Source organism: Rhamphochromis sp. 'chilingali' (assembly GCF_963969265.1).
Source record: "Rhamphochromis sp. 'chilingali' genome assembly, chromosome: 11".
Lineage (NCBI taxonomy): Eukaryota > Metazoa > Chordata > Actinopteri > Cichliformes > Cichlidae > Rhamphochromis > Rhamphochromis sp. 'chilingali'.
This window is the reverse complement of record NC_137938.1, coordinates 13819398-13844296: the sequence shown is the minus strand read 5'-3', so window position 1 is coordinate 13844296 and position 24899 is coordinate 13819398. Positions and strand designations below refer to the sequence as shown.

Sequence of the window (24899 nt, the reverse complement as noted above, 5' to 3'; positions counted from 1 at the left end):
TTACGTTCCTTAAATTCACATTTCCTGCACCTGTAGTCAGTGATTGTTTTCAGTAAAGATTATGGAGATTGAGTGACTGCAACTAAAGATAAAGTTACACTGTGCTTATACTTTTGTGGTGCTGATGACAGCATCCATCAGAATATCTCAATTCACCAAAGTAAATCTAACAATGTAACCATGAAGGGATCTAATGTTACTAACTAAAACCACAAAGTTAACTATTAAACAATAGTTACATGATGCCCAGGAAGTACGTGCAGTGGTGTAGAGAATATGTTATCATCATGAAACATGCATGCTTTGTTCTGGCTCTTTGTATACAAGGTAGGTGAGAGGACATCAGTATCTGATGGAACAAGGAAACCTAAAAGAACAAACACTCACAGAAGACAGTATATAAGTACAAATTACCTGTAAGTGGTGAAAAAAAAAGACGCTTGAGCTCTGAGGACAGCCTGAGATGATCATTTGGTATTCTTTGCTGTTCAGATGTTCTTTTTACTTAGTCATCTGACTTTGTTTGTTTGTTTGTTTTAATGAAAATGCCTCCAGGTTAATGAGCCATTGTTTTCACTTTCTAGAAGCAGCACACCAATAAAATGCTGTCCCATATTTGTAATGAAGTGGAACATTTTGTTTGCTAATTTTAAAAAAAGGGCAGTTTTTTAAGTTTAAATCCACATTTCCATAGGTTGAATGATCCTGCTGGAGAACCTATAAATCATAGTTAGAACATGGACAGATTTATAAATCAGTGGGCAGGCTTTGTTACCGTCAGAATATCAACACCTGTCTGATTTTTGCTAGTTTTATTCACATTACTGCCTGAATGCTTTCTTGCTTACTAATTCACAAAGACCCATAAACAAAATGTGCGTGCATATATGTAGACACTCCGCCCACTCAGTAACTGATTGAGGTTTAAAGAAGATCAATCAAGAAGTAGACAGAATGTCATTGTTAATATAAACATCCATCTCCCTCCCTCCCTCCATCTTTCTTCTTCTGTCTCTTGCCTTCCCCCCAAGCTTTTCAGTGTGGATTTATCCACATTACTCCTTTTTATTTTCCATTTTCCTCTCATTCGTTTGTTCCTCCACCTCCTCCACCTCACACCTCTTCTCTAATCTTCCCTCTTTTTCCTCCACTTTGCAAAATGTAATCTTTTCTAACCTTATCTTGCTTTAAACTCTCATCACCTTTTTCCATGTCCTTCCCTCTTGTCTCTCACCTGCTTTTACTTCATCTGCTCACATCGCTTCTTCTCTTTTTCTTCTCGCAATTCCACTGGTACTAGACGGAAGTCATTGTACCAGAACTCCACCCTTAATGAAGATGAAATAGCCACTTTTATCTGCGTGTGTGTGTGTGTGTGTGCAAACAGCATGCCTGAACAGCACATCTAAAAAATTAAATTAATTCCTTGCCCTGATTTTTCTGCTGCTACCTAAAGTGTATATTCTCTTTTTCTTCTCCTTTTCAGGTTGATCAAATGTAGTAGGATCCTACCAATGGTCTTTCAGCTCATTATGGTAAGAAAGCAGTCATGTTTCATCATTTAGTCTTCAAGGCAGTATCTAAATTACTTTACCAGTCAAACTGGTCAGTAAATTCAGTGCAGTTTTAAAATAAGCTCATCAAAGTTTGTATTATTGTAGCATTTCTATTCTGTTTATATTCAGTCTATTATGTCTGTTTCCTTCTTTTTGGTCTCTCCTTCCATCTAACCCTCAAATGTTTATGTAAATTAGTCTGAATAATGTTGACCTATTAGAGGGCTGGTGTAATTGACTGGCAGGTCAGCAGCAGAGAGGAGGAACGGCTAATAGAGTGGAAAGATGAACTCTGCTATTAAGATCATGTACAAGGGCTTGCACGCAAACACATGGCACTCGTCTGTTCTCAGTGAGCCATAACAGTGTTTCCAGTAAACCATTTCACCTGACCCTTTTTGCATGCGAACAATTTAATGCACCCACCAACACAGTACAACCAAACCAGCTCTAATTTATGCTTCACACAAACACATGCACTCACACAAACGCGCACACTCAATAACTCTGTTCTGCATGGCTGCCTGTCCAGCCCCAGCTAGCTGATACAGAATTTTAAACACTGCTGTCCAACAGCCTGATTAACTCGTCTCCTGATTGTTTACTCCTGCCTGAACCAGTCATGTCTGGATCCATTAGTGCCGTCTATATTGCTCACATTTGAATTGATTTATACTCCCTGAAACTCTCTGATGTAGATTGATTACACCTGTCGCTGGTGATCACACTTGTCATGGAGAAACTCACCTAATTGTATTTGTCTAAATGATGTAGTAGTTCTGCTTCAGACATGAAAGGACCTCAGGATGCTGGTTAGACCACGGCTCTGAACGGGGTGTTAGCCGTGCCTGAGGTGGCAAAAGACTGATCAGAGGGGAATGCTTGCAGTAAATGCTTTAACAAATCCTGCCTGGCTGAAAGTGTTCACAGTGCAGCTACACCGCTTATGCAAGTCAGATACTTATCCCTTCATGTGCAAGGTCCAAGTTAAACTTTGGTTTGCCGTTCCTCACTGTCCATTGTCAGCTTTATGCTTTTAGTGAGAACGTACAGTACAGTGCAGTATTTTTATAGCTTTTTAGTCTTTAAAGATCAAAATAGTTTAGCTTTGTCATTTGTGGCTCCTGACAGGCAGTTTGTCCTCAGCACAAACTGATGTCATTGTCTCCAGCCGCAGGCAATTGCACATGATGAGTACTAGCCAGGCTAATCACCACGTACACAGTTCACACCGATGTGCACCAACCCTGCAGGCAGAGCTGGTGTATCTCAGAGAGGATCAAATAGTGAAGTGGGGGCAGAAGGGGGAAGGAGAAGTGAATTACTGTAGGAGGGAGGAGAGAATATTTTGAAAAGAGGAGAAAGATGAAGTAAGAGGAGTAAATAGGATGGGTAAGAGGGAGGTGAAGATTACACTTTCAGTCTTTAAAAACAAATAAATAAAGGCACCTTTTTTAATAAAACAATCCACTACTTTATTAAATAATTAACTGTGTTCTCAAGACAGTATATGCAGTATAAATAACAAAATGATGACAAAACCATGTTAGATATTAGCTGTTTTGGGTTAATTGTGAAATGTTATAAGCAAACCTGTAATTTACTTATCCTGTGTCTGTCTCCTGTTTTTCTAGGCCAATAGAAGTAACGTTATCAGTGGGATAGTCCAAAACGCAGTTGTTTTGCTCTGCAATCTTAGTGAGGGCACAATCCAGGATCAGCAACCACTGTATCAACAAGGTAGAGTGTGTCTGAATTCCTCATGGAGAGAAAGATCTAGATTTTCTCTCCTTTAAAAGGTACTAAATTCTTCTTATATTTTCCTGCATTGTGTTGCAACACATGTACTATTATCAAGGACACTTAGTCATCGAAAGGCATCTGTTCTGCTCACATTAGTGATTGTTATGTTACTTGTTGACATCCCTGATACCCGACCACATTGTAGTGTAATGCTTATTCAGGTCAGCAACCTTGGCTGTGTGTGCCTGAGGCGGAGGCCATGCTTTTTGTCTCTCAGCTACTGTGAATAATCTGAGATTTTCCTGTCAATTGCAAGTTATTCCAGGGGATCCTTAGGGAGAAGTCAAATTCATGTTTTTTGTTCTCTTGGTGTGAGGACATTGTTCAGAAGTCTAGTTTAGGCCTATTCTGGCCATGAAGAGTTAGTTGGGGATTAGGACTTTAATTAGGAGGAAGCAATAGTGAGGCACAAAGCTTTGGTACACTGTGGATGCCTGCCCAGAATATTTGTGTGTGTGTGTGTGTGTGTGTGTGTGTGTGTGTGTGTGTGTGTGTGTGTGTGTGTGTGTGTGTGTGTGTGTGTGTGTGTGTGTGTGTGTGTGTGTGTGTGTGTGTGTGTAAATGTTTCGGGACCCACAGTTCAACAGTGTGATTGCAACACCACAATAACACACATTTTCTCAAGTTTCTATTTGAGGACTGTGTTCATTTCTTTCTTTCTTTTTTATTCACTCATCATTCTGTTTCATTTTGTCCATCTTTATATACTTGCATACTAACTCCTCCTCTCCCTCTGTTTCCATTGGGTCAGCAATGCAGCAGTCTTGAAGTCAGCATCATTATCATCCAATCAGCACCTCTCTCAACAAGAATCTGTCAACCCAGCACTAATACTGGCCTGGCAATTAACGCTATCTCCACTCCTCTCCTCTTGTTCTGTTCCCTCCTCTCCTCCTCTCCTTTTTGTCTCGTGCTATCAGCCACTTTTCCAATCTACTCAGCTCACATCTTGGCCCCTCATTTCCTTTCCTTCCTCGCGTCTGTTCCCAGTTTTACCCTCTCCCATCTCCTCTATTTTGGGCTCCTGTTCTGCCTTCTCGTCTTTCTCCCTTGTTTTCCTTGTGGTCCCTCCAGATGAGTGTGGTGATGGCAAGAACGAAGGGAAAGGGAGAGAAGGAAAGAAGAGGAAAAGGGAGGAAGCGTGTATAATTGGGTTTTTAAGGTGTGACAGAGGGAGGAGGGGAAGGGTGGTGTTCTTGTGTGTGTGTGTGTGTGTGTGTGTGTGTGTGTGTGTGTGTGTGTGTGTGTGTGTGTGTGTGTGTGTGTGTGTGTGTGTGTGTGTGTGTGTGTGTGTGTGTTAGGAGGCAGTGAAATAGACAGTGAAGAAGAGAAAAATAGTGAGGTGGTTTTTTTGTGCCTGTGTAACTGTATTTGTGCTTCTGCTTCTGTGTATCTGTGAGAAGAGGGTGTGTGTGCAGCAGTGAATGCAGGAAAACCTCATATTTGTGTGCGTAAGAGAGAGAGAGTTGGGGAGATGAGGTTTATAATTGGGCAGATTTGCCTCCGACTGAGATAATACCCCCTGGGGAATGAAGACAGAGGAAGCAAAGAGGGAGAGAAACAGAGATAGAGAGGAAGAACAGAACAACGGAGGAAAAAAAGCAGATGGCACAAAAGCATGAAAGAGAAAAGGGATGGAAAATGATGGAGGCAGAAAAGCAAAATAGGAGGTAAAAAGGGTAGCATGAAGGTGAGAGAGGGAAGCATGGGACACACAGAGAGCGAGAATGTGTTGAATCTGGGTTGGAGACAGCAAGGGATAACACGCTAGAGGAGAAAATTGGAGGTTAAGATGAGTGACAGTTTGATAGCAGAAGAGATTTTGGGATGCAAGAGGGAAGAATAACTTGATGCCTTAGTGTGAGATTTCTAAACAGAGTAAATATTTTAGGTGATAATGGATGATCGGCTTTAATTTGAAAACATGCAGCAGACTAAGGAAGAAAGTTTAGTCTCTAATCTGATCATACACGGATATAAAGCCTAGGGCTTCTCTGCCGAGAATAAATTTGAGACCAATTTTGCAGGCACACTGGCATGCAGGCTGTTATTTAATAAGGAAATGGTCACATCTAGAGCATGTCAAGCTCAGAAATTCAGCCCAACAGTTCAGAAATGTTTGCACCCTGAGTGAACCTTGAGTTTGGTCCTGGGCCGAGTGTTAGTTAAAGTGTGCTTATCCTTTTAATTAATTAAAGAGCTTCTCAGGGGCTCTGTTTGTCTTCAGAGTTCTTGACAGTCACTGTGGTGCCTCTCAAGGTTAAATCCATCACACTTCATTTTTCATTATTTCTCTTGACCCTTGTAAGAAACTGAGATATTTCAGAAAACCTCTTCTGCAACGATGTTATCTAGTTTCTTTCAATTTGCATTTATAAATTCCCGTTTCAAATTGGTTTCAGCATAATTTCCCAAATGCATTCTCTAATAGTTCACACTGTGTCCATATGTGTCCAGTCAAAAATAATGCCCCCCAAGCATAATTTATACCATAAAAATCTGTCTTTGTTAATTAAGGGTGCAGTATTTCATTGTTTCATTGTCTTTGCATAAAGTTACATGTCTTCAGAGTCTCTACAGACCCAGAAAAATAGAAAAGATTACCATGCATGTCTCTACAGATCAGAAAGAATGAAAAACAACCGTTTGGGTAGGTAGCCACCTTAAATAATAATAATAAAACAATAAAATCAGATAATCTGGCTGGGTGGAAAAAATGGCTTGAGAAGCATGGGTTTTTCTGTTTATGCTATAAATTTAGACAACAGACTTGGTAGCTAACTGGCATAAATAACACATCATTAACTATATGTTGGTTCCCTAAAGTCAGTTTACATTAACATTAGGGGTACTCAGGCAGAAAAGGCATATCGGGCAGGTTATATTTGAAACTTTGACATGGAAGATTTGGAAGCATAAACATTGTGTGGTCCAAAGGTCTGTTATCATAGGAAATATCACATAGAGTTATGGTACACAGAATTAAAGTCAGCTAAAATAATATTTATTAATTATATGTACATCTTTCTTTCTTTTTTCTTCTTTTTTTTTGAGTAATATTCACCTGGACTTAAACTAAAAAAGTTACATTTACACATTTTTGACATTTTTAATTTTAATTGTTAGAATTCAGAGCAAGTTCCTGGCCCCACTTCTCTACATGCCCATCTCGATGTACTGTATAAGGCGCACTAAGTGAAAACAAAAACAGTGAAACAAAACAGTCAGATAAGTCAAATTTTACTCAACTCATTCTTCTTGCTTCCTCCACTTCCGTACCAGTGATTCATTAACGTTGAATTTTCTCGCAGCTGCTCTATTCTCTTGTTGTTGCAGTATATTAATGACTAACCTCGTATTGTGGATGGATTATCTTAGTTGTTCTCCTGACTGAAGTTTACAGAATCCTGCCATGCGATTGCATTTGTCCCCAACCATCGGGAACCTTCACATTAACTTTTATCAAGTGGAAGAAATTAGCATTCATCCTGCAGCTTCACTGTGTTTGTTATGCTAACATAGCTGTGTCGCTAGCAATCAGGTAGCACATCATTATATACCAGCTAGTCCAACTTCAGTAACCCTACAAAAGTCACATAGTATATCATATTTCGGTGGAAACTAGCGAGCTAACTTCCTGCTAACTTCTAACTCCATTAAATGTATTACATTCTGTTTTCATGGATGCCTGGATATTAAACTTAATTGTTACACCTCATAAAGCAGCAACACTGATCATTTTATTAAAGATGAAAGAATTTAGACAGTTTTTAACTCTCAGTGATGCTGCAGTTTTTTGGACCTGAAGTGGGCGGAGTTTTGGACCTAGATTACTCCACAAGGCTCCTGACTACGGTAGCCATAATGCTCCGACAATCCATCAACCGGTCCGGCTTCGTAGCTTACCAAAGACGTACTAAAACATTTTTTGACAGATTTCTGAGTGCCATGTACCACATAAAATCGGTTTGAGGCCAGTAAGGACAACCAGAATTCATACATAACACACACCGGATTATAAGGCGCACTGTCAATTTTTGTGAAAATTAAAGGATTTTAAGTGCGCCTTTTAGTGCCGAAAATACGATAGATGTTTGTGTGGTATACTATACTATTATACACCACATTCTATAAGCAGAAAAACATTGTCTTATAGTTAGGTCCATATATATATATTTGGACACGTTTTGTTTTTCTACCTGTTTACAGAAACATATTTATGGTTATATAATGACCTTAACAGAAGTTATATAAGTGGACATAATGTGTAGACCAGGGCTGCCCAATCCCAGTCCTCGAGCGCTACTATCCTGCAGCTTTTAGATGCATCCCTACTCCAACACAGCTGAATCAAATGTTTGATTACCTCTTCAGCATGCCATCGTGTTTGGCAAAGGCCTGATAACAAGCCATTCATTTGATTCGGGTGTGTGGGAACAAGGATGCATCTAAAAGCTGCAGGACGGTAGCTCTCGAGGACCGGGATTGGGCACCCCTGGTGTAGACTCTGAGCTTTCATTTGAGGCTGTCTTCATTTAAATTTGAGGAAGGGTTTAGAAGTTTCAGCCGCCCATTTTTTAAAAGGACCACAAGTAATTGGCCATGAAATGGCTTTGACTCAAAGGCAATTTCATGGGCAGGTGTGGGCAATTCCTTCATTATGTCATTACCAATTAAGCAGATAAAAGAAGTTGATTTGAGGTGTGGTGCTTGCATTTTGGAAGATTTTGCTGTGAACAGACAATATGTGGTTGAAACAAGGATCACTTGTTTCACCTGCATGGAAAGCAGGTGAAACAAGTGATCCTTACGCTGCAGAAACAGAAGAAAACCACCATTATCCGTGGTGAAGAGAGCCCTTCACAACAGCCAACCAGGTGAACAACACTTTCCAGGAGGCAGGCATATCAATATCCAGGTCTATAATAAAGAGAAGACTGCATGAAAGTAAATACAGAGGGTTCATTGCAAGATGCAAGCCACTCATAAGCCTAAAGAATAGAAAGGGTATACTGCAATTTGCAAAAAAAAAAAAATCAAAAAAAGGCAGCACAGGTCTGGAAAAACATCCTTTGGACCGATGAAACCAAGAACAACCTCTTCCAGAATGAAAAGGAGGAAACCCAGCAGCTGGTGATGTCCATGAGTTCAAGACTTCAGGCTGTCATTGGGTTTTCAAACAAGTATTAGAAATGATTGATTTTACTAATGGTTTTACTAGTGAAAGATTTTATTTTCAGTTCTTTGTCCAATTACTTTTGAGCCCCTAAAAAGAATGGATTGTGTTAAAGTTGCCTCTGCACGAAGACTGTAGGTGCTACCATTACTTTTTTTCTCAGTTTAATTTTAATGTGAATTTTGACACAAGAACATAACTTTATAACAAAGAACAGATGTGTTGCTTGGAAGAGCCAGCTGTAGGACTCAGGATGACTGAGGATAAGGGCTGAACAGATGGAGTGAAGGGCAGGCGATGGTGGAAGCATGGTTGGTTGGATGGACAAGAAGCAGCGAGCCATAGCAGAAGCAGTGTTAAGTAGGGGTGAAGGTTTGTCTTTAAGGGTTAGGGTTAAATATGCAAACTATTGCATCCCATATGTTTTTCTTAACACCTTCTCTTGACCTTGACGTAAAATGTCATAAGGCCCCCAGGAAAGAAGAGGAATCTATGAAACCATAACCATTTGTAAACACTTAGGCTTTATAAATATGCATCAATGGCAGATGCGGCTCATTAGACTTGTACAATGTGGAGAAAGTTTTGGACCATTCCTCCTACAAAACTGTTTTAGTTTATCCATATTTCTAGGATGTTTTCAATGAACAGCTCTTTCCTCATCATGCCATAACATCTCACTTTTTAAGGTCAGCACTCTGACTTGGCCATCCCAAAACATGAATTTTCATTCTCTTTCATCCATTCTGTTGTTTATTTACTAGTGTGATTTGGGTCAGTGTCTTCTTGTATCACCCAGGCTCTCCTAAACTTCAGGTCATGAACTGTTGCCCTGAATTGTGCTTTTAAAAGTTCAAGATACAATTTTGAATTAATCAGTCCCTCCATCAGGCCCCGAGGCCAAACATAGCTATGTGGATTTTTGCCAGAAAGTTCCAATTTTGTCTCATCTGTCCATGAAATATTTGTCCCACAAGCAAACCGGAAATGTGCTGCTTTATTTATTTATTGTTGGACAGCTTTTGTGACCTTCCATTAACACCATTCCTAGTCAGTGTTTTTCATTGACACACAACACAAAGATTTAGCAAGGTGTAAAGCTTTCTGCGGGTGTTTTACTGTCAGTCAGTAGTTGCGGTATTGGTGTGATATTTACAGATTGTCCATTTACTCAGTTTGTAGACAGCTTGTTTCAGTGCCAGCTGATGCATACCTTTGCATATGCTTTTGTAACTTTTCCACCTTTGTCCACCCTTAAAAAGCTTCTGTTAAAGTCATTTTAGTGTAATTAAGGAATAATTTCTGTCTTTTTTAAAAAGAGCACACTTGGTGAGTAGTAATAATCAGCAAGTATCAGCAGCATAATACACAAAAACTATCTAAGTGGGACTGTGTTGTCAAGTTGCATTAACAGGACAAGTCTTTTTTGATTGAACAGTCAAAAGTAGAGCAGCTTGTCTAATTAATTATGAGATTGTTTGACAGTGTAACAGTACATCTCGCTGACAGCAGGCAAACTTAATGGCTTTCTAGTGTCTGCAGTGTTGCACTTTCACTCTCAAAAATAAACACACGACATCCACAGTCTAAATAAAGATCTGTTGGAAGACGAAAACAAAACTGGGTGTATTTTCCCTAGTGAAGACTATGATTTAATACACATGGTTATATAACTAAGTTTTTGTGCACAGAAGTAGAAATGAAGGACAAATCTGGGTGTATTGATTGTCTAGGTATTGTTATATTTATGGGCACTGCATGTGTCATGTCTTCACTGTGACTATCCTCTGTGTCACTTTAAATTTAATAGTGATATAACATGGGTTTGCACTTTAGTAGGTGCTATTCATAGCTTTGCAAGAGGTAACAACCTCATGTTGTACATTGGACAGTTATGTAGGGAGAGACTGAGTGAGGTGAGAGAACAGACAAAAACAATAAGAATGAGTTTTTGGATGAGTATGTAGTGAGTTGCCTTGTTGCCTCTGCTGCCCTTATGTACTTTCTCATTAAGGGACTGTAACCCTGCACAGTTCAGTGTCGTATTCAAACAATTTCCTCTGATGTGCAGCTTGGTAATAACAAAATGTTAATTGAATTAAGCTTGCATATAGGCAATCAATCTGCTCTGTAGCTGAATCAGAGCCTGAAGTTACAGATATTTATTGGTATAGTCTAATTTGTTTCCAGCTAGAGAAACATTTTTGGTTCACATGAACTTAAAGATGTTCTTGTGAATGTAATAATGTAATTGTGGTAATGTGCGTGAATTGCCTGAATTGCTTTTTGTTTCTCTTTGTTTAATAAAATGTATCGTGAACACAGGGCCTCAAAAAGACAAACATCTAATATATAGATCATTATAACATATAGAATATATTAACTGATACAATTTGTATTAAACTGGTTAACGATTTTTGGCAGTTAAAGTGACAAAGCCGTCCTTAATTAGGTTCTCTTACATTATTATCCTTATTTTTTATGTTCACGGCTTAATAGGTTAACAATTTATATAGGCTGACAAGTTCCCAGAATGCACTGGGCATATGCAAAGCTCTGCAAAAATACAAGTTACCAAGAAAACTAAGAAATCATAGTTCAGATACAATCTTCTCCACTTTTCTTGAATACACAGGGCTTATTGAGGTGGTGGTTTGCACCCTCTCAGAAGCTGCGCTTGCTCATCTAGATAGAGAGGAGCATGCTGGAAGGAAGGTCGGCCACGTTGTGCTACAAGCTCTGTTGGAACTGCTTCACAACGTCCTTAAGCAAACATCAGTTGTTGTCCGCTCTGCCCTGCAGGTATGAACACTCAGACACACCTGATGAACACAAACTTTACAGCTGACTGATGTCCCTTTGTGATTTCATCATGGTCCTCAAAGATGCACAGAGAGCAAACAAGAACTGCCATGTCTGAAAGATCATCGCTAGTGATGTGAGCTGGTTCTCCACCTACAACCCAGCAGTTTTCAGTTAAAGAGTCACACCGGAAGAGATCCAGTGCGCACACTGCAGAGGTGCAAGTGCAAGAGGAAATAACAGGAGTTTAACTGAAATAGCAGCCAAACTAGAAACTGTGTGAGCATACCAGAGAAGGAGATCATGAAAGGGAGATCATTCAAATTTAAATCAAGTGTGTTTTTTGATATTTTTATGGGCCCATTCCCCTAAAAGAAACTTAAAGAAAACTAAATATTAAGGAATCCAGGCATAATTTCAGTATCACACACTTTCAAAACGCTCAACGGTCCTTGCAAAGACATCCTTAAAGAGCCACAAGCCTTAATTTAGAAAATAATACTAAATTATTGTTATTTGTTAGGTTTTTTTGGCTTCATCTTGTGAAATTGGTCATTTTAGGCTCATGTATGTCCTACAGCGATTCACCACTTTTTGCCAACTTCATCTTTGGTGAGTGCAGATTCACCAACAGAATCACAAAGTGTACTTCCTCAAAATGTTGCCCTTGTATCACGTCCCTGAAGGCATGTGTCTGTGTGTGTTTGAGTGTGTGTGCCCCTTGAAGTATACAGTGAAAGCTAGCAGGTTTAAGCAACTGCAATATTGAAGTTGTGGACTCAGGAGAAAGGGTATGAAGTCCTGAATCCCTGGGACGCGCGCACACACACACACACACACACACACACACACACACACACACACACACACACACACAAGCATGCACAGAGGGGCCTGTCTGGCTATGTCCCTGCGGCCTCATTATCACCGCTGGCTTTGTCCTTAGCTTGCCTCACTACATACACATCCACGCGCACACACTCACACTCTCGGATTGGCACACACACATCAGCCCCCATCTCCCCATAGTGTGCACCCCAGCCCAGCACATACATATTAATGCCCGGACAGGGGGTGGGGGGACTAAAGTGAAGGCAGGGTGAAAGACTGGGTGAAAGAGAGGACAGAAAAAAGAGAAGGATGGGTGGAGAGATAGGAGAGACTGAGATGGAAAAGGCAACAAGCAGAATCTGCAGCGGAAATCAATTCTGTGAGAAATGCAAAGCTCATTAAAAAGAAAACTTCAGCCCAAACCAAATTTATTTGGGTAATAAGGTCTGATAAGGAGAAAGGACGTGACTAGACCGTTTTTCTCAAAATATTACTCAGTTGGTCAAGAGGGAGCATGTCAGAGATTATATACAGTACACTACAGAAGGAAAAAATAGGACAAGCGTAGCAGAGACTTTGGGAAAGAGACAAAATATGTGCTGTTATTAGCCCATCACTAATTGGCCTGAAGTTCCACTACAGGCAGGAAGTAAAGTAAAATAAGCCAAAGTAAGTCACAGAGGTGCTAATAATGAGGGGCAAAAGAGATGATGCCTTAAGAATGAGATGCAAAAATAACTTTGTGGCAAAAAAATGTTCAGCTTATGTTATCCTGAGAACTTAAAGAAGGTTTAGAATAACATAATATGTAGAAAAAAAACAATTCCCTGTCTTCATCTATCAGGGTGTCTTTCTGTGTATGTCTCAGTTTGTCAGAATAAGTCTTGGCAGGTCCCTGGATCCATCGTTATTGACTGTCAAATCTCTATAAATGATTTAATGTGTGTGTGTGTGTGTGTGTATGTGCGCGTCTTTGCACGTGTGTATAGAGCCAGAGGCTATCTTGTCCAGCAGCAGAGACGGAGGCAGCAGAGAAGCTGCTCCGAGCCAACAGACCCCTGAGCCAACTCAGCACACACCTCATTCACATGGTGAGACCAACACTCACAGATCCTGTGCATGTCTGCGCATGTAAATGTGTTGTATGCATATATATTTTTTATGGTTGTTTCTGTTTGCATGTTTATATACATGTAAATATATGCTGGATACAGTGGCAAATATTGTGTTCTTGTACATAGTGCATTTAAAAAATGTATGTTTTTTAAATGCACTATGTTGTGCAGAGCTGATGCTCAGGTGGATAGGGCACATATCACCTGGGCTAAAGCAGCTTCCTGCTTGTATCCAGGCCAACCAGCCCTGGGTTCCAGTGTTAACACATGTCCATCTCTATTATGCTACCTGAATTAGATAAAAGTGCCAGTAACCAAAACATTAGTGACCTTTACAGCTCAAAGTAGGTTATTCTTTAGTTATACACTAGGTCTCCAAATAAATCCATTAAGATCAGCAAAATAATCAGCTGCATCTGCATCTTGACTAAATATTTCTAGAGAAATATCTCACTGCACCACACTGTATGTGTTTCTTTGTTATTGTAGGAGTTAACTGGACAGTTGAAAATGTGTGCATGGACCATCTAATTCCTTCAATTAGAAAAGCTGTGTGCTTCGTGAATATTGTGTGTCTATTTAAAACTGATGATTGTCTACGTTTACTGAAGTAATTGGTTTGCAGTTATTACAGTTATTAATCCCAGGCATGTGCAGTGTCTGCTGGTACTAACACAGAACCTGATGAAGTCTAAAAACAGAAAGATAAGCATTGCAACAGTGTTGGCCTTTTGTTATCTCTGCAGCCAGTCAAACATCCATACCCACTGACACTAAACACAAATAAAATTGTGATTAACGATATGGCGCCTTGCAATGAGATCGCACCAGCTGGAATGCTCATCAACATGTTGATGTTCTTGCCCCTGAGTATTTAGTAGTCATTAGTACATTATTATATGAGTACTCGGTACTTAGGCCAAAAAGAGAGGGTACTATGAGGCAGCACACTTCTGGGAAGTCTACGCCAGAGAGATGAAAGAGGAGGAGACTGTGGGGGATTTTAAAAAAAAAAAAAGAAGTCTCCAGGGATGGAAACAGACACTACACTTGACACATCGAGTGTTGTTTGGAAAAGTAGGCTGATCGAGCAGCTGACACACCCCCAGCCTTTGCATATATCTATAGATAGATAGATGGATAGATTGGAATCAAATGTAAAATTGAGAAGTAAAGGTATGAAATTCTCCTTGGACTCTGGCCACATTGTTATTAGTCTCATTGTGTATTCTCCCATTTAGTATCTTTTGGTTGTTGTTGTACTTTCAAACTGACAATGACAGAGGATACAGACAGGATACTTTTTTTTTTAACAATGATTTATTGATTTTTTTGGAACAACACAAACAGCAACAAATCAGCACAACAAATACAAATAAGAAAAAGAGAAGAAAAAAAAACAAATACAGGTACATGAGTTACAGATGTACATGTCTGGGTCAAAATATGTACAGTGTTTCACATTTGAAGTCAAGGGAAAGAAAAAAGGAAAAAAGTGGGGGAGAGAAAAAAAATACAGACATTAATTATTGTGTTTAAAAACAAAATGTGATCCCCCTTTATGTAATAGCACAGCAAGGTCACGAGGTTGGTGATCAAGCAAAGGCCGCCATATCCTACAGAATGCATCACAATTGCCCTTTATGATGGCACTAAGGCGCTCCATTGGCAGCACCTTGAACATGTCTCTGTACCATTGTGTAACAGTGGGGGGCTGTCTCTGAATCCATTGAAACAGTACACATTGCCTCGCTAAATGTACCTAACAAAAGCATCTGTACAGAAGACAGAGAAAGGCCTTCTATAGATAGACCCAGAACGAACAGCACAGGGTTCAGTGGGATCGTCTGGTGAAAGATTGAGCGAAGCTCTATAGCAATACTTTTCCAAAATCTAGTAATTAAAGGACATTGCCATATGCCATATCCGTATTGCACTTTACACAAAATGGAGAAATCTGAGTGATGAATTTTATTTAGAAACTCTGGCGTACGCTGCAGTCTATGTAAGATTCTGTAATGGCTTTCCTGGAGTCTGTTACAGGAAAACAATTTCTTGGCAGATCTAAAAGTTTTGGACCATGCTTCTGCACTAAGCTGAACTTCGAGGTCGGTTTCCCACCAAACCCTGGCCTTATCAGTGGTTACAAAATTCAAAGACAATAATTTCCCATAACAAAGAGCGATAAATTTCTTTTTTGTGATTATTTCCTCATTAAATTTAAGAAGAAAGCTTTCAATAGGATTCAAAACAGGTTGATTGGCTGGAAATTTAAGGGAATTTACAAAATGCCTTACTTGCAGGAACCCAAAGAAGTGTTTCTGTGGTAAATTATATTTAATTTGAATTTGATTAAAGGCCATAAAACTACCCCTTTCAAACAGATCGCAAATAAATCTTATATTTTTAGAACGCCAATCATCAAATATACTAATGCCAATACCTGGAAGGACAGCTTTATTCCTAATTAGAGGCTGTAGACAGGATACTTTTATGTTTTGTTGACTGCCAATTTTACTTGGATTCAAAAGGTACCTGGGTGCCATTACTGATTCTACAGAGTTTAAGATCCAGTACACATAGTAAAAAACTTGATGCAGAACCTGAGTATCCAAAATAGAAACATGTTCTCTTATACTTTAATCTCTGCATGTATTCACTGATTATCTGTCCATGCAGCTGTCTGCTGAGAACCAGGAAATCTGGGAGGAGTCTGTTCATTGTCTGTCACTGCTGGTCCAACTTTACTGTGGAGAGGGTCCTGACTGCCTGTCGCCTTCCTGCTTACAAAGCTTCTCGCATGTGCTGCGCACTCGCATGCACACTGAGACGCCCCGAACACAACGTACAGCTCTTAAAATTATTAAACGACTAGTAAGTAAACATCCACACAGACGGACAATCTGAAAAGCTTAACTGAACACACTGACATTTTCACATACACACGCTCATCAGAGCTCATGAACATTTTTTTGGACGTATATTTTGTGTTCCATTTGTGTTGAACCTTGGTTCTATATTGGTAATTTGAGCGCCCTGCAGATTTAACATATTGGAATTATAGACACATACATATATGTGTATAAATTATACAAACACAAGAGTCAGTTCAACTGTGCTGCTGTTCTGAAAAAAACGTGTACTTACAAACGAGACTGACAGAGAGAGCAAGGCAGAGAGGGAAAAAATTTTGGTTTTCTATCTGCCTCTCACTCTGTTCAAGTATCTGTCCAATTTTGTCTCACAGTCAGAATGATTTGTACTACAGACCAAAGCTAGCCTGTAGTACAGTGTACTGCAGTAAAACACATTGAAATTTAGTAAGGCTAAGGCTCCCCAGACAAAACAGAAACATTATTTTAATCTGGTAGCAGTGGGAAGGACTGAGCAGCTGCGGCTGGCATTCAGGATTTAACAAGGCGACAGTTTCTTAACCCTGACAAACAATAGCAACATTTTATGTGTCTAAAACAATTTAATATTAATAGGAACATGCTGTGAATTGAGTGAAAATGTTGGCCCACCTACTGATTCATTTGAATTTAAAACCTTGTTAAAATGTTAACTAAACTGCCAGTAAAATATTGTCTGACTAAGGCAGTTAGTTGTGCAGTAGTTAGATATTTGGTAGACATCTTACATGCTTTGCTAGCAAATGAGTTCACATTGAATGTTTTTGTGTTAAAAGATTTAAGCCCAGTGCCAGCCCTCGTGGCCAAGTAGTTTACGGTTCATGTGACATAGCCGCAACCCGGGTTTGATTACTTTCTCAGTTCAACCTCACCTATTGTCTTCACCCTGCCAGGTGGGTGGACGGTGTGGACACCCAAGTTTGTGAATGCAATAACTTGAGAACGAAGTAATGGAGCACTTTCAGATTGATACCATAAGTGCATCTACTAAAAATCTCTGACAAGTTGGAATCTCAGTGACTTTGAACTCGAGGTCAGGGGTCAGAGGTCAAGTGTTCTGAAAATCTTCTGAATGTGAAACAACGTAGGAGTTTCAAATTGACACCTTAGGTGTATCTACTAGGAGGCTGAGGGCTATCACTGACTGCCATCGTTATTTTTAAACCATGATGTCAGCGTTATTTGGACATTAATTGCGTTGTTCTAGTTGTCGAAACTTAACCATACTTAAGAATAAGTTAAGTGTGTTGATATTGGATTTTTTGTGCGCCCCAGGGCAGCTGTGGCTACAATGTAGCTTGCCATTGCCAGTGTGTGAATGTGTGTGTGAATGGGTGAATGACTGAATGTAGTGTAAAGCGCTTTGGGGTCCTATGGACTAGAAAAGCGCTATACAAATGCAGGCCATTTACCATTTAATCAATCTGGTCTCTGAATGTAACCCACTGAATTTAATTTAATTTAATTTACTGAATACATGTCTTTTTAGAGATTACTGCTAAAAAAAGAGGCAGGGTTGGTGAGTCGGTCCAGTAAAAATGAATTTTAGGAAATCAACATGAAGTTAGAAAAAATAGCTGATTGTTCAGCAGACCCCTATGAATTATGTAAAATGCATTTGTAATGTTTTGGCTTGGCCGCAGGGTCATGAGATTCTGCATGTGGGATACAAGGTCAGCTGTCACCCTGAGATCACATGATCTGACTGAAGGCTGTGCCTGGAAGCTACCGTGTGTGTGTGTGTGTGTGTGTGTGTGTGTGTGTGTGTGTGTGTGTGTGTGTGTGTGTGTGTGTGTGAGAGAGGCAGTGTTTGCGTGTACTCGTATATTTTTGATTCCTCTTACTAATTATTTCTAGCCACCTGAACCACCCACACACACAAACTGTCACACACGAGCTCTTAGACGTATCTCTTCCTCTTTCTGTCTGTCTGTCACACCACATTTGTCCTCATGTGAAAACTCCCTTATTACTCCCCGTGCTAGTCAACAAAGTAACATCTGTGTGTGTCTTCTCTGTCCTGATCACCACCCTGGGCAACAAACACACATCACAGCAGTTACTTTCAACTATGTAGCAAATGAGAATATGTAGCTAGTGGATGAGTCACCAAGCAGCATCCCGCACGGAGTGAGCAGCAGAACTCATTTATTTGCTTAGAAAAAGCCTCTGCGTGCATTTGGTCATTTCACTCATTACAACAGTTAATTTAAAAGATTTCATTTTTAAAGGTTTGGCTCTCTCTCTCTGAGTGCTTGTTCTAGTTCTCCCTCTCTCTTGCTCGCTATCTCTCGCTCGCTCTCGCTCTCTCATTCTCTCTTTATAGAGTGCTTAACAAAATTATTAGACCACCTGTCACAAAAGAAGAAATCTGTGAAAAACTTGATTAAAAATTACTGAGTTAACTGAACTGGATCTGCATTTTTATACCTAATATCGAGCCGGTACATTAGACTTCTCTGAACAGTCAGAAATTAAAGCATGACATTAAACAACTAAAACTAATTTTTCTGTTCAGGTATCCAAGTAAATAATTGTTGTTTGGCATTTTAATCAAAATATAATAATATGATTAATTATTGTTTTTCTAATTTGTAAAACTGTAAATTAAAAACAATTCATATTTGTAATATACATATAATTATATTTTAAAATTAGAAATATCATTTTGATTAAAGAGTGTAGACATACTGGTGGATTAACCATTACAAAAACATAAAACATGATACTGGTAATTATCCTTACTGTTCATTTAGAGCAGCTGTAGCATAAACCTTACATTGGGACGTGGTCTAATTAATCTGTTAAGCACTGTATGTATCATAGACAGTTAGTTCAAATGTATCAAAACATATCCATCACCCACAACATGCTTTTATACAGAAGACTCATATTCTCTTTCAAACACACATTTACACCCTCAGACAAGTGTCTGCCCTTCAGAAAAAAGTTTTTTAATTATTTTTCATTGATTTCAGGGCTCTGATAATCTCTATCAAAGATCCTGCTAATAGCTTGGAAACTACAAGGGAGAGGAAATGAAGAATGTATCATGTTGGATTTACTACAATTTTCAACTTGTCTGTCTTTCATATTTGAGTAACAACTTGCAAAGACCTACAGAAAAACAAAATGCTAATTAGATTTAAAACAATACGTTTTTGAAAATAATAGGCATTTATTATCTTTTTAAAATAATATAATTTCTCAGAGTTATTGGTCTTCCTCTGGCCTCTCAGTTTATCATGTTCAGTCCCTGATATGAAAAATATCTTTAACAAACTCAGTTCACACAAAACCTCTTTTAATCAACTTAACTGTAATTTAACTTTTTCAGCAGCTATAACGTTCACTGATCTGATATTTGGATATTTGCATATGGATATGTAAGCCGTGGTTGACATTGTCCTGTTTTTTCACTTGTGTCCTGAAGCTTTGTCCTCTCTCACCTCCAGAGGCTGAAATGTCTCAGCACACAGTCTCAAAAATGTCAAAGCACATTATGTCCAATTATTGTAACCTTTTACGGTGCTCAAGCCAAAAACATGAACCTTTATTTATCTTTTAGTCCCTGTTTGTTTCCAGCTTAGTTCGACACCCATTAGAATTTCCTTGGAAGCTGATGATTTCATCATGACCTATTTTCAGTGGGAAAACTTTGTGGGATTTCCTTTACCTTTAGGATTGATTTCATCAAGATAATTTCCCCTGTCATCAGTGCCAGAGAATTACTAAGCAGATGGGAAAAGTTTTGTGAGTTATGTTTCAAGCCTTGCTTTTGACTCCAAGATAATTCTCGAGATTTTTTTAGGTTAGAAGCTCTGCATTTTTAGACCTGAGTATTTAAAATAACTGTAAAACAAAAAAATCATTCCTCACTAGACTCTTACTCAAACGCACACACATACAGATCACAGCAGTGTCTATATCTGTGCATGTCTCTCTTTCTTCCTCTGTCTGATCTCAGGTACGTTTTTCCTTGTTTGAACTGACTGTTGAGACAGCCCTGCTGTCTTTCTGAAAGGCCACACGTCTGCCTGTCCTCTGCTGTCTGCCTTGAACGCCTCTCAAATCACTTTAAGATCAGTATTATTGAGTTAGGGTTGGTTGGCTAGAGATGGAGACACATGGAGGATAAGGAGGTGGGGGGTGGGGGCATCTGGAAAGCAAGGATGAAGGTTTGGTAAGTAGGTATGTTTACGTGTGGTTTCCATGCACACATAAATAGCCCCTAATCATGATGGGAAATTCAAAACTATGTGTTTGTGAAAACATGAAGTGCAATTCACAGTTTCACTTACAGCTTTTCACTTCAAGCTTCCTCCAGATAAAAAATTCAGTCAATCCCCCCACCTGCTAATGCCTCTCAGAAGAAAGAATTTGTTGGGATCCTTTTTGTTAATATTCAGAAAGACAACTTCCTGTTGAAGAAGTAACTTTACCATGAGAAGTTGAATTTTTTTCTTCTGTTTTTCAAAAGAGAAAAAGAGAAGAAACATAGAAACAGTTGACATTAGAGGGAGTTCCCTCCTGTCTCCATATTCCTGTCAGACTGTCCAGTTTCTAGCATCATGTGCCCCACCGCAGCCCCCTCTTTGTCTCCTCCTAACCCCGTTTCTTAGCAACGAGCATGCTGTGCCGCCACAGAGACACAGGTGATGATGTCACTGGAGATCAGAGAAAACGCATCCAACAAATAGACAGGCACATATGCACTCACACATTAAACATCTGAAGAGACATACGCCGAGGCATTTTTTATTCTTACAATACCGTTTTTGTAACACAAACTTTTTCAGCAGTATGAAATCAGACCTTAACCTAGCTTTGTGTTAAAACGGCGAGAACTATTCTGTGTGATCAGTGAACACACCCTCACACAAGCCTGGGGTCCAGGTGTTCCTGGGAGGGTGAGGAGCCTAGACATGGTGTGAAGAGACATGTCAGGACAGGAGTAAAAACAGAGGAAAGACAAAGAGCAGAGATAAATAATGTAGTCTGAGAATTCAGTGAGGGGAAAAAAGAGATATGCTTGTAAGCTGATGCTTTAACCTAGTTTAATGTACTGTAGCAGAATAATTAAATAGATTTATACATCAGTAGAATTATGAGTAATATTAATACCAATAAGAAGAGTGGTCCTATGAAGAATGCAGCCACAGTTCTGTTTTAAATATGGCTTTAGACAAATCAAGTCACTTATTTGTTTCTGTGATCCATTAGGATCCCACCAGCTTCAGCTCTAAGCATAGATACTATTCCTGGCGTCATCCATACATTCATATGCATGTGTGGACTTAAACGAACCCACTCTTCTTAAATCATTGAAGTTCATAGAAACCTTACAATAGGACATTAAAACAAAATGCAATGATGAAATTTCCAATGATCCAAAGAACATTCATTCTTTAATGTCACTTCAATTACAGCCTTGAGGAAAATGAAGTTCATCTCAAGGAGTTGGATGCTTTGGAGCAAAGGCATATATATGTATGTATATATAAAAAACACCCAGCACGCCCCTGCGGGTGGTTTATCCTTCAAGCTCAGGTCCTCTACCAGAGGCCTGGGAGCTTGAGGGTCCTGCGCAGTATCTTAGCTGTTCCCAGGACTGCGCTCTTCTAGACAGAGATCTCCGATGTTATTCCCGGGATCTGCTGGAGCCACTCGCCTAGCTTGGGAGTCACCGCACCTAGTGCTCCGATTACCACGGGGACCACCGTTACCTTCACCCTCCACATCCTCTCGAGCTCTTCTCTGAGCCCTTGGTATTTCTCCAGCTTCTCATGTTCCTTCTTCCTGATATTGCTGTCATTCGGAACCGCTACATCGATCACTACGGCCGTCTTCTTCTGTTTGTCTACCACTACTATGTCCGGTTGGTTAGCCACCACCATTTTGTCCGTCTGTATCTGGAAGTCCCACAGGATCTTAGCTCGGTCATTCTCCACCACCCTTGGGGGCATCTCCCATTTTGACCTCGGGACTTCCAGGTTATACTCGGCACAGATGTTCCTGTACACTATGCCGGCCACTTGGTTATGGCGTTCCATGTATGCCTTGCCTGCTAGCATCTTGCACCCTGCTGTTATGTGCTGGATTGTCTCTGGGGCATCTTTACACAGCCTGCACCTGGGGTCTTGCCTGGTGTGATAGACCCCAGCCTCTATGGATCTTGTACTCAGAGCTTGTTCTTGTGCTGCCATGATTAGTGCCTCTGTGCTGTCTTTCAGTCCAGCTTTGTCCAGCCACTGGTAGGATTTCTGGATATCAGCCACCTCCTCTATCTGCCGGTGGTACATACCGTGCAGGGGCCTGTCCTTCCATGATGGTTCCTCGTCTCCCTTCTCTTTCTTGGGTTTCTGCTGCCTGAGGTATTCACTGAGCACTCGGTCAGTTGGGGCCATCTTCCCAATGTATTCTTGGATGTTCGTTGTCTCATCCTGGACTGTGGTGCTGACACTCACCAGTCCCCGGCCCCCTTCCTTCCGCTTAGCGTACAGCCTCAGGGTGCTGGACTTGGGGTGAAACCCTCCATGCATGGTAAGGAGCTTTCTTGTCTTTATGTCAGTGGCTTCTATCTCCTCCTTTGGCCAGCCTATTACCCCAGCAGGGTACCTGATCACGGGCAGGGCGTACGTGTTGATGGCCCAGATCTTGTTCTTACCATTCAGCTGACTCCTCAGGACTTGCCTGACCCTCTGCAGGTACTTTGTGGTTGCAGCTTTTCTAGCGGCCTCTTCATGGTTCCCATTCGCCTGCGGGATCCCCAGGTACTTGTAACTGTCCTCTATGTCTGCAATGTTGCCATCTGGTAGTTCAATCCCCTCAGTTCTGACTACCTTCCCTCTCTTTGTTACCATCCGACTACACTTCTCCAGTCCGAACGACATTCCAATGTCATTGCTGTATAGCCTGGTAGTGTGGATCAGTGAATCGATGTCTCGTTCACTCTTGGCATACAGCTTGATGTCATCCATGTACAGGAGGTGGCTGACAACTGCTCCGTTCCGTAGTCGGTATCCGTAGCCAGTCTTGTTAATGATCTCACTGAGGGGGTTCAGGCCTATGCAGAACAGCAGTGGGGACAGAGCATCTCCTTGGTGACTTGTGCTATGGGCTTGGAGTTGGCCTCTAGTGTTGTACGTCACATCCCCATTGAGTTCCTGATGAAGGCTCTTAGGGTCCCATTGATCTTGTACAATTCTAGGCATTCCAGTATCCAGCTGTGGGGCATTGAGTCATAGGCCTTCTTGTAATCAATCCAGGCAGTGCACAGGTTGGTCAGTCTGGTCTTGCAGTCTCGGCTGACTGTTCTGTCTACCAGTAGCTGGTGTTTTGCGCCTCTGGTATTCTTGCCAATTCCTTTCTGTGTCTCGCTCATGTATTGACCCATGTGCCTGTTCATCTTAGCTGACATGATGCCTGACAGGAGCTTCCATGTAGTACTGAGGCAGGTTATTGGTTGGTAGTTGGAGGGGACCGGTCCCTTCTTGGGGTCCTTGGGGATCAGGACCATCCGACCTTCGGTTAGCCATTCCGGGTGTCTCTCGTTAACTAGCAGCTGGTTCATTTGTGCTGCCAGACGCTCGTGGAGTGCAGTCAGCTTCTTTAGCCAGTAGGCGAGAACCATGTCGGGTCCTGGTGCTGTCCAACTCTTCATACTGGAGACCCTTTCTTGGATATCTGCCACTGTGATGGTTACTGGACCCTGTTCAGGGAGGTCGCTGTGGTCTGCCCTCAGAGCCACTGAGTCATTGCCGTTATGGGTTGCGTCCTTCTCCCATATGCTCTTCCAGTATTGCTCCGTCTCCAGCCTTGGTGGTGCTGTTCTCTTATTATTATTGTTCCCTTGCCACTGAGAGTACACCTTTGCTGGTTCTGTGGAGGACAGCTGGTTTATTCTCCTGCCTTCTATCTCTCTGGTGTACCTCCTCAAGCGGCTGGCCAAGGCTGTGAGTCTTTGCTTGGCAGTTTCCAAGGCCTCAGGTATGCACAGCTTGCTGTATTTCTTATGCACCTTCTTTGTCGCACCTTTCTGCACCTCCGTTAGTTGGCTAACCTCCCTCCGTGCTACTTTGATCTTGCCCTCTAGCCTCCTTCTCCATGGAGGGTACTGCCCCTTGTGGCTGTTCAACTTGTAGCCAAGCATCTCACTGATCACTGCTGCCGTATTGTAGATCAGCTTGTTAGTGTCGGTAATCGTGGTTGTAGGTATTGTCCGTAGTGCTGCATTAACATCATCTAGCAGACCTTCTGAGGGTACTTCACGTAATCTTGGTAACCGGCTATGGGGGATCCAGGTTTCAAGCTTGGCCATGATCCTATTTTTCAGGTAAGTTCCTCTCGCACTCAACGATCCTTCTCCTATCCTATTGGGGCTATGTACCCAATCTCGGGTGGGGGTGATGATATCTCCCCCCTGACCTGGCGTCCTGACTCCTCCTTGCCGTAGCATTTGTGTTGTACCTCGTCAATCTCTAGCTGTGAGAGCAGTCCCTTCTTTCGAATGTTGGAACACTGAGCTACTAGTTGTTTCGCCGTCATTGTGGATGTTGGGTATCGAAGAATCCATAGGTCCCTCATCCTATTCATGTAGCCCCTTCCGCCGGGGTTACTTGCGTAGTAGCATTCCAACAACGCCCTGTTTTCGTCTCTTGCCCACCGATGCCTTCTTGTTCCAGTAGCCCACTTTTCGTCAGGG

General features: G+C 40.9%; 1 protein-coding gene across 5 annotated transcripts in view; it reads left to right on the top strand.

Annotated features, from left to right (window-relative positions):
- ulk4 (unc-51 like kinase 4) overlaps window positions 1–24899 on the top strand; it is a 108528-nt gene that overhangs the window by 70508 nt on the left and 13121 nt on the right. For 3 of the 5 annotated variants that reach the window (XM_080896417.1, XM_080896418.1, XM_080896416.1), the window contains 5 exons: window positions 1487–1535; window positions 3191–3296; window positions 11171–11337; window positions 13158–13259; window positions 15963–16157. In XM_080896417.1, coding sequence (XP_080752543.1) covers window positions 1487–1535; window positions 3191–3296; window positions 11171–11337; window positions 13158–13259; window positions 15963–16157 — 619 coding nt within the window. Of the gene's footprint in view, window positions 1–1486; window positions 1536–3190; window positions 3297–11170; window positions 11338–13157; window positions 13260–15962; window positions 16158–24899 lie in introns of those variants that run through there. The other 2 variants (XM_080896419.1, XR_013973384.1) reach the window with 2 other exon arrangements.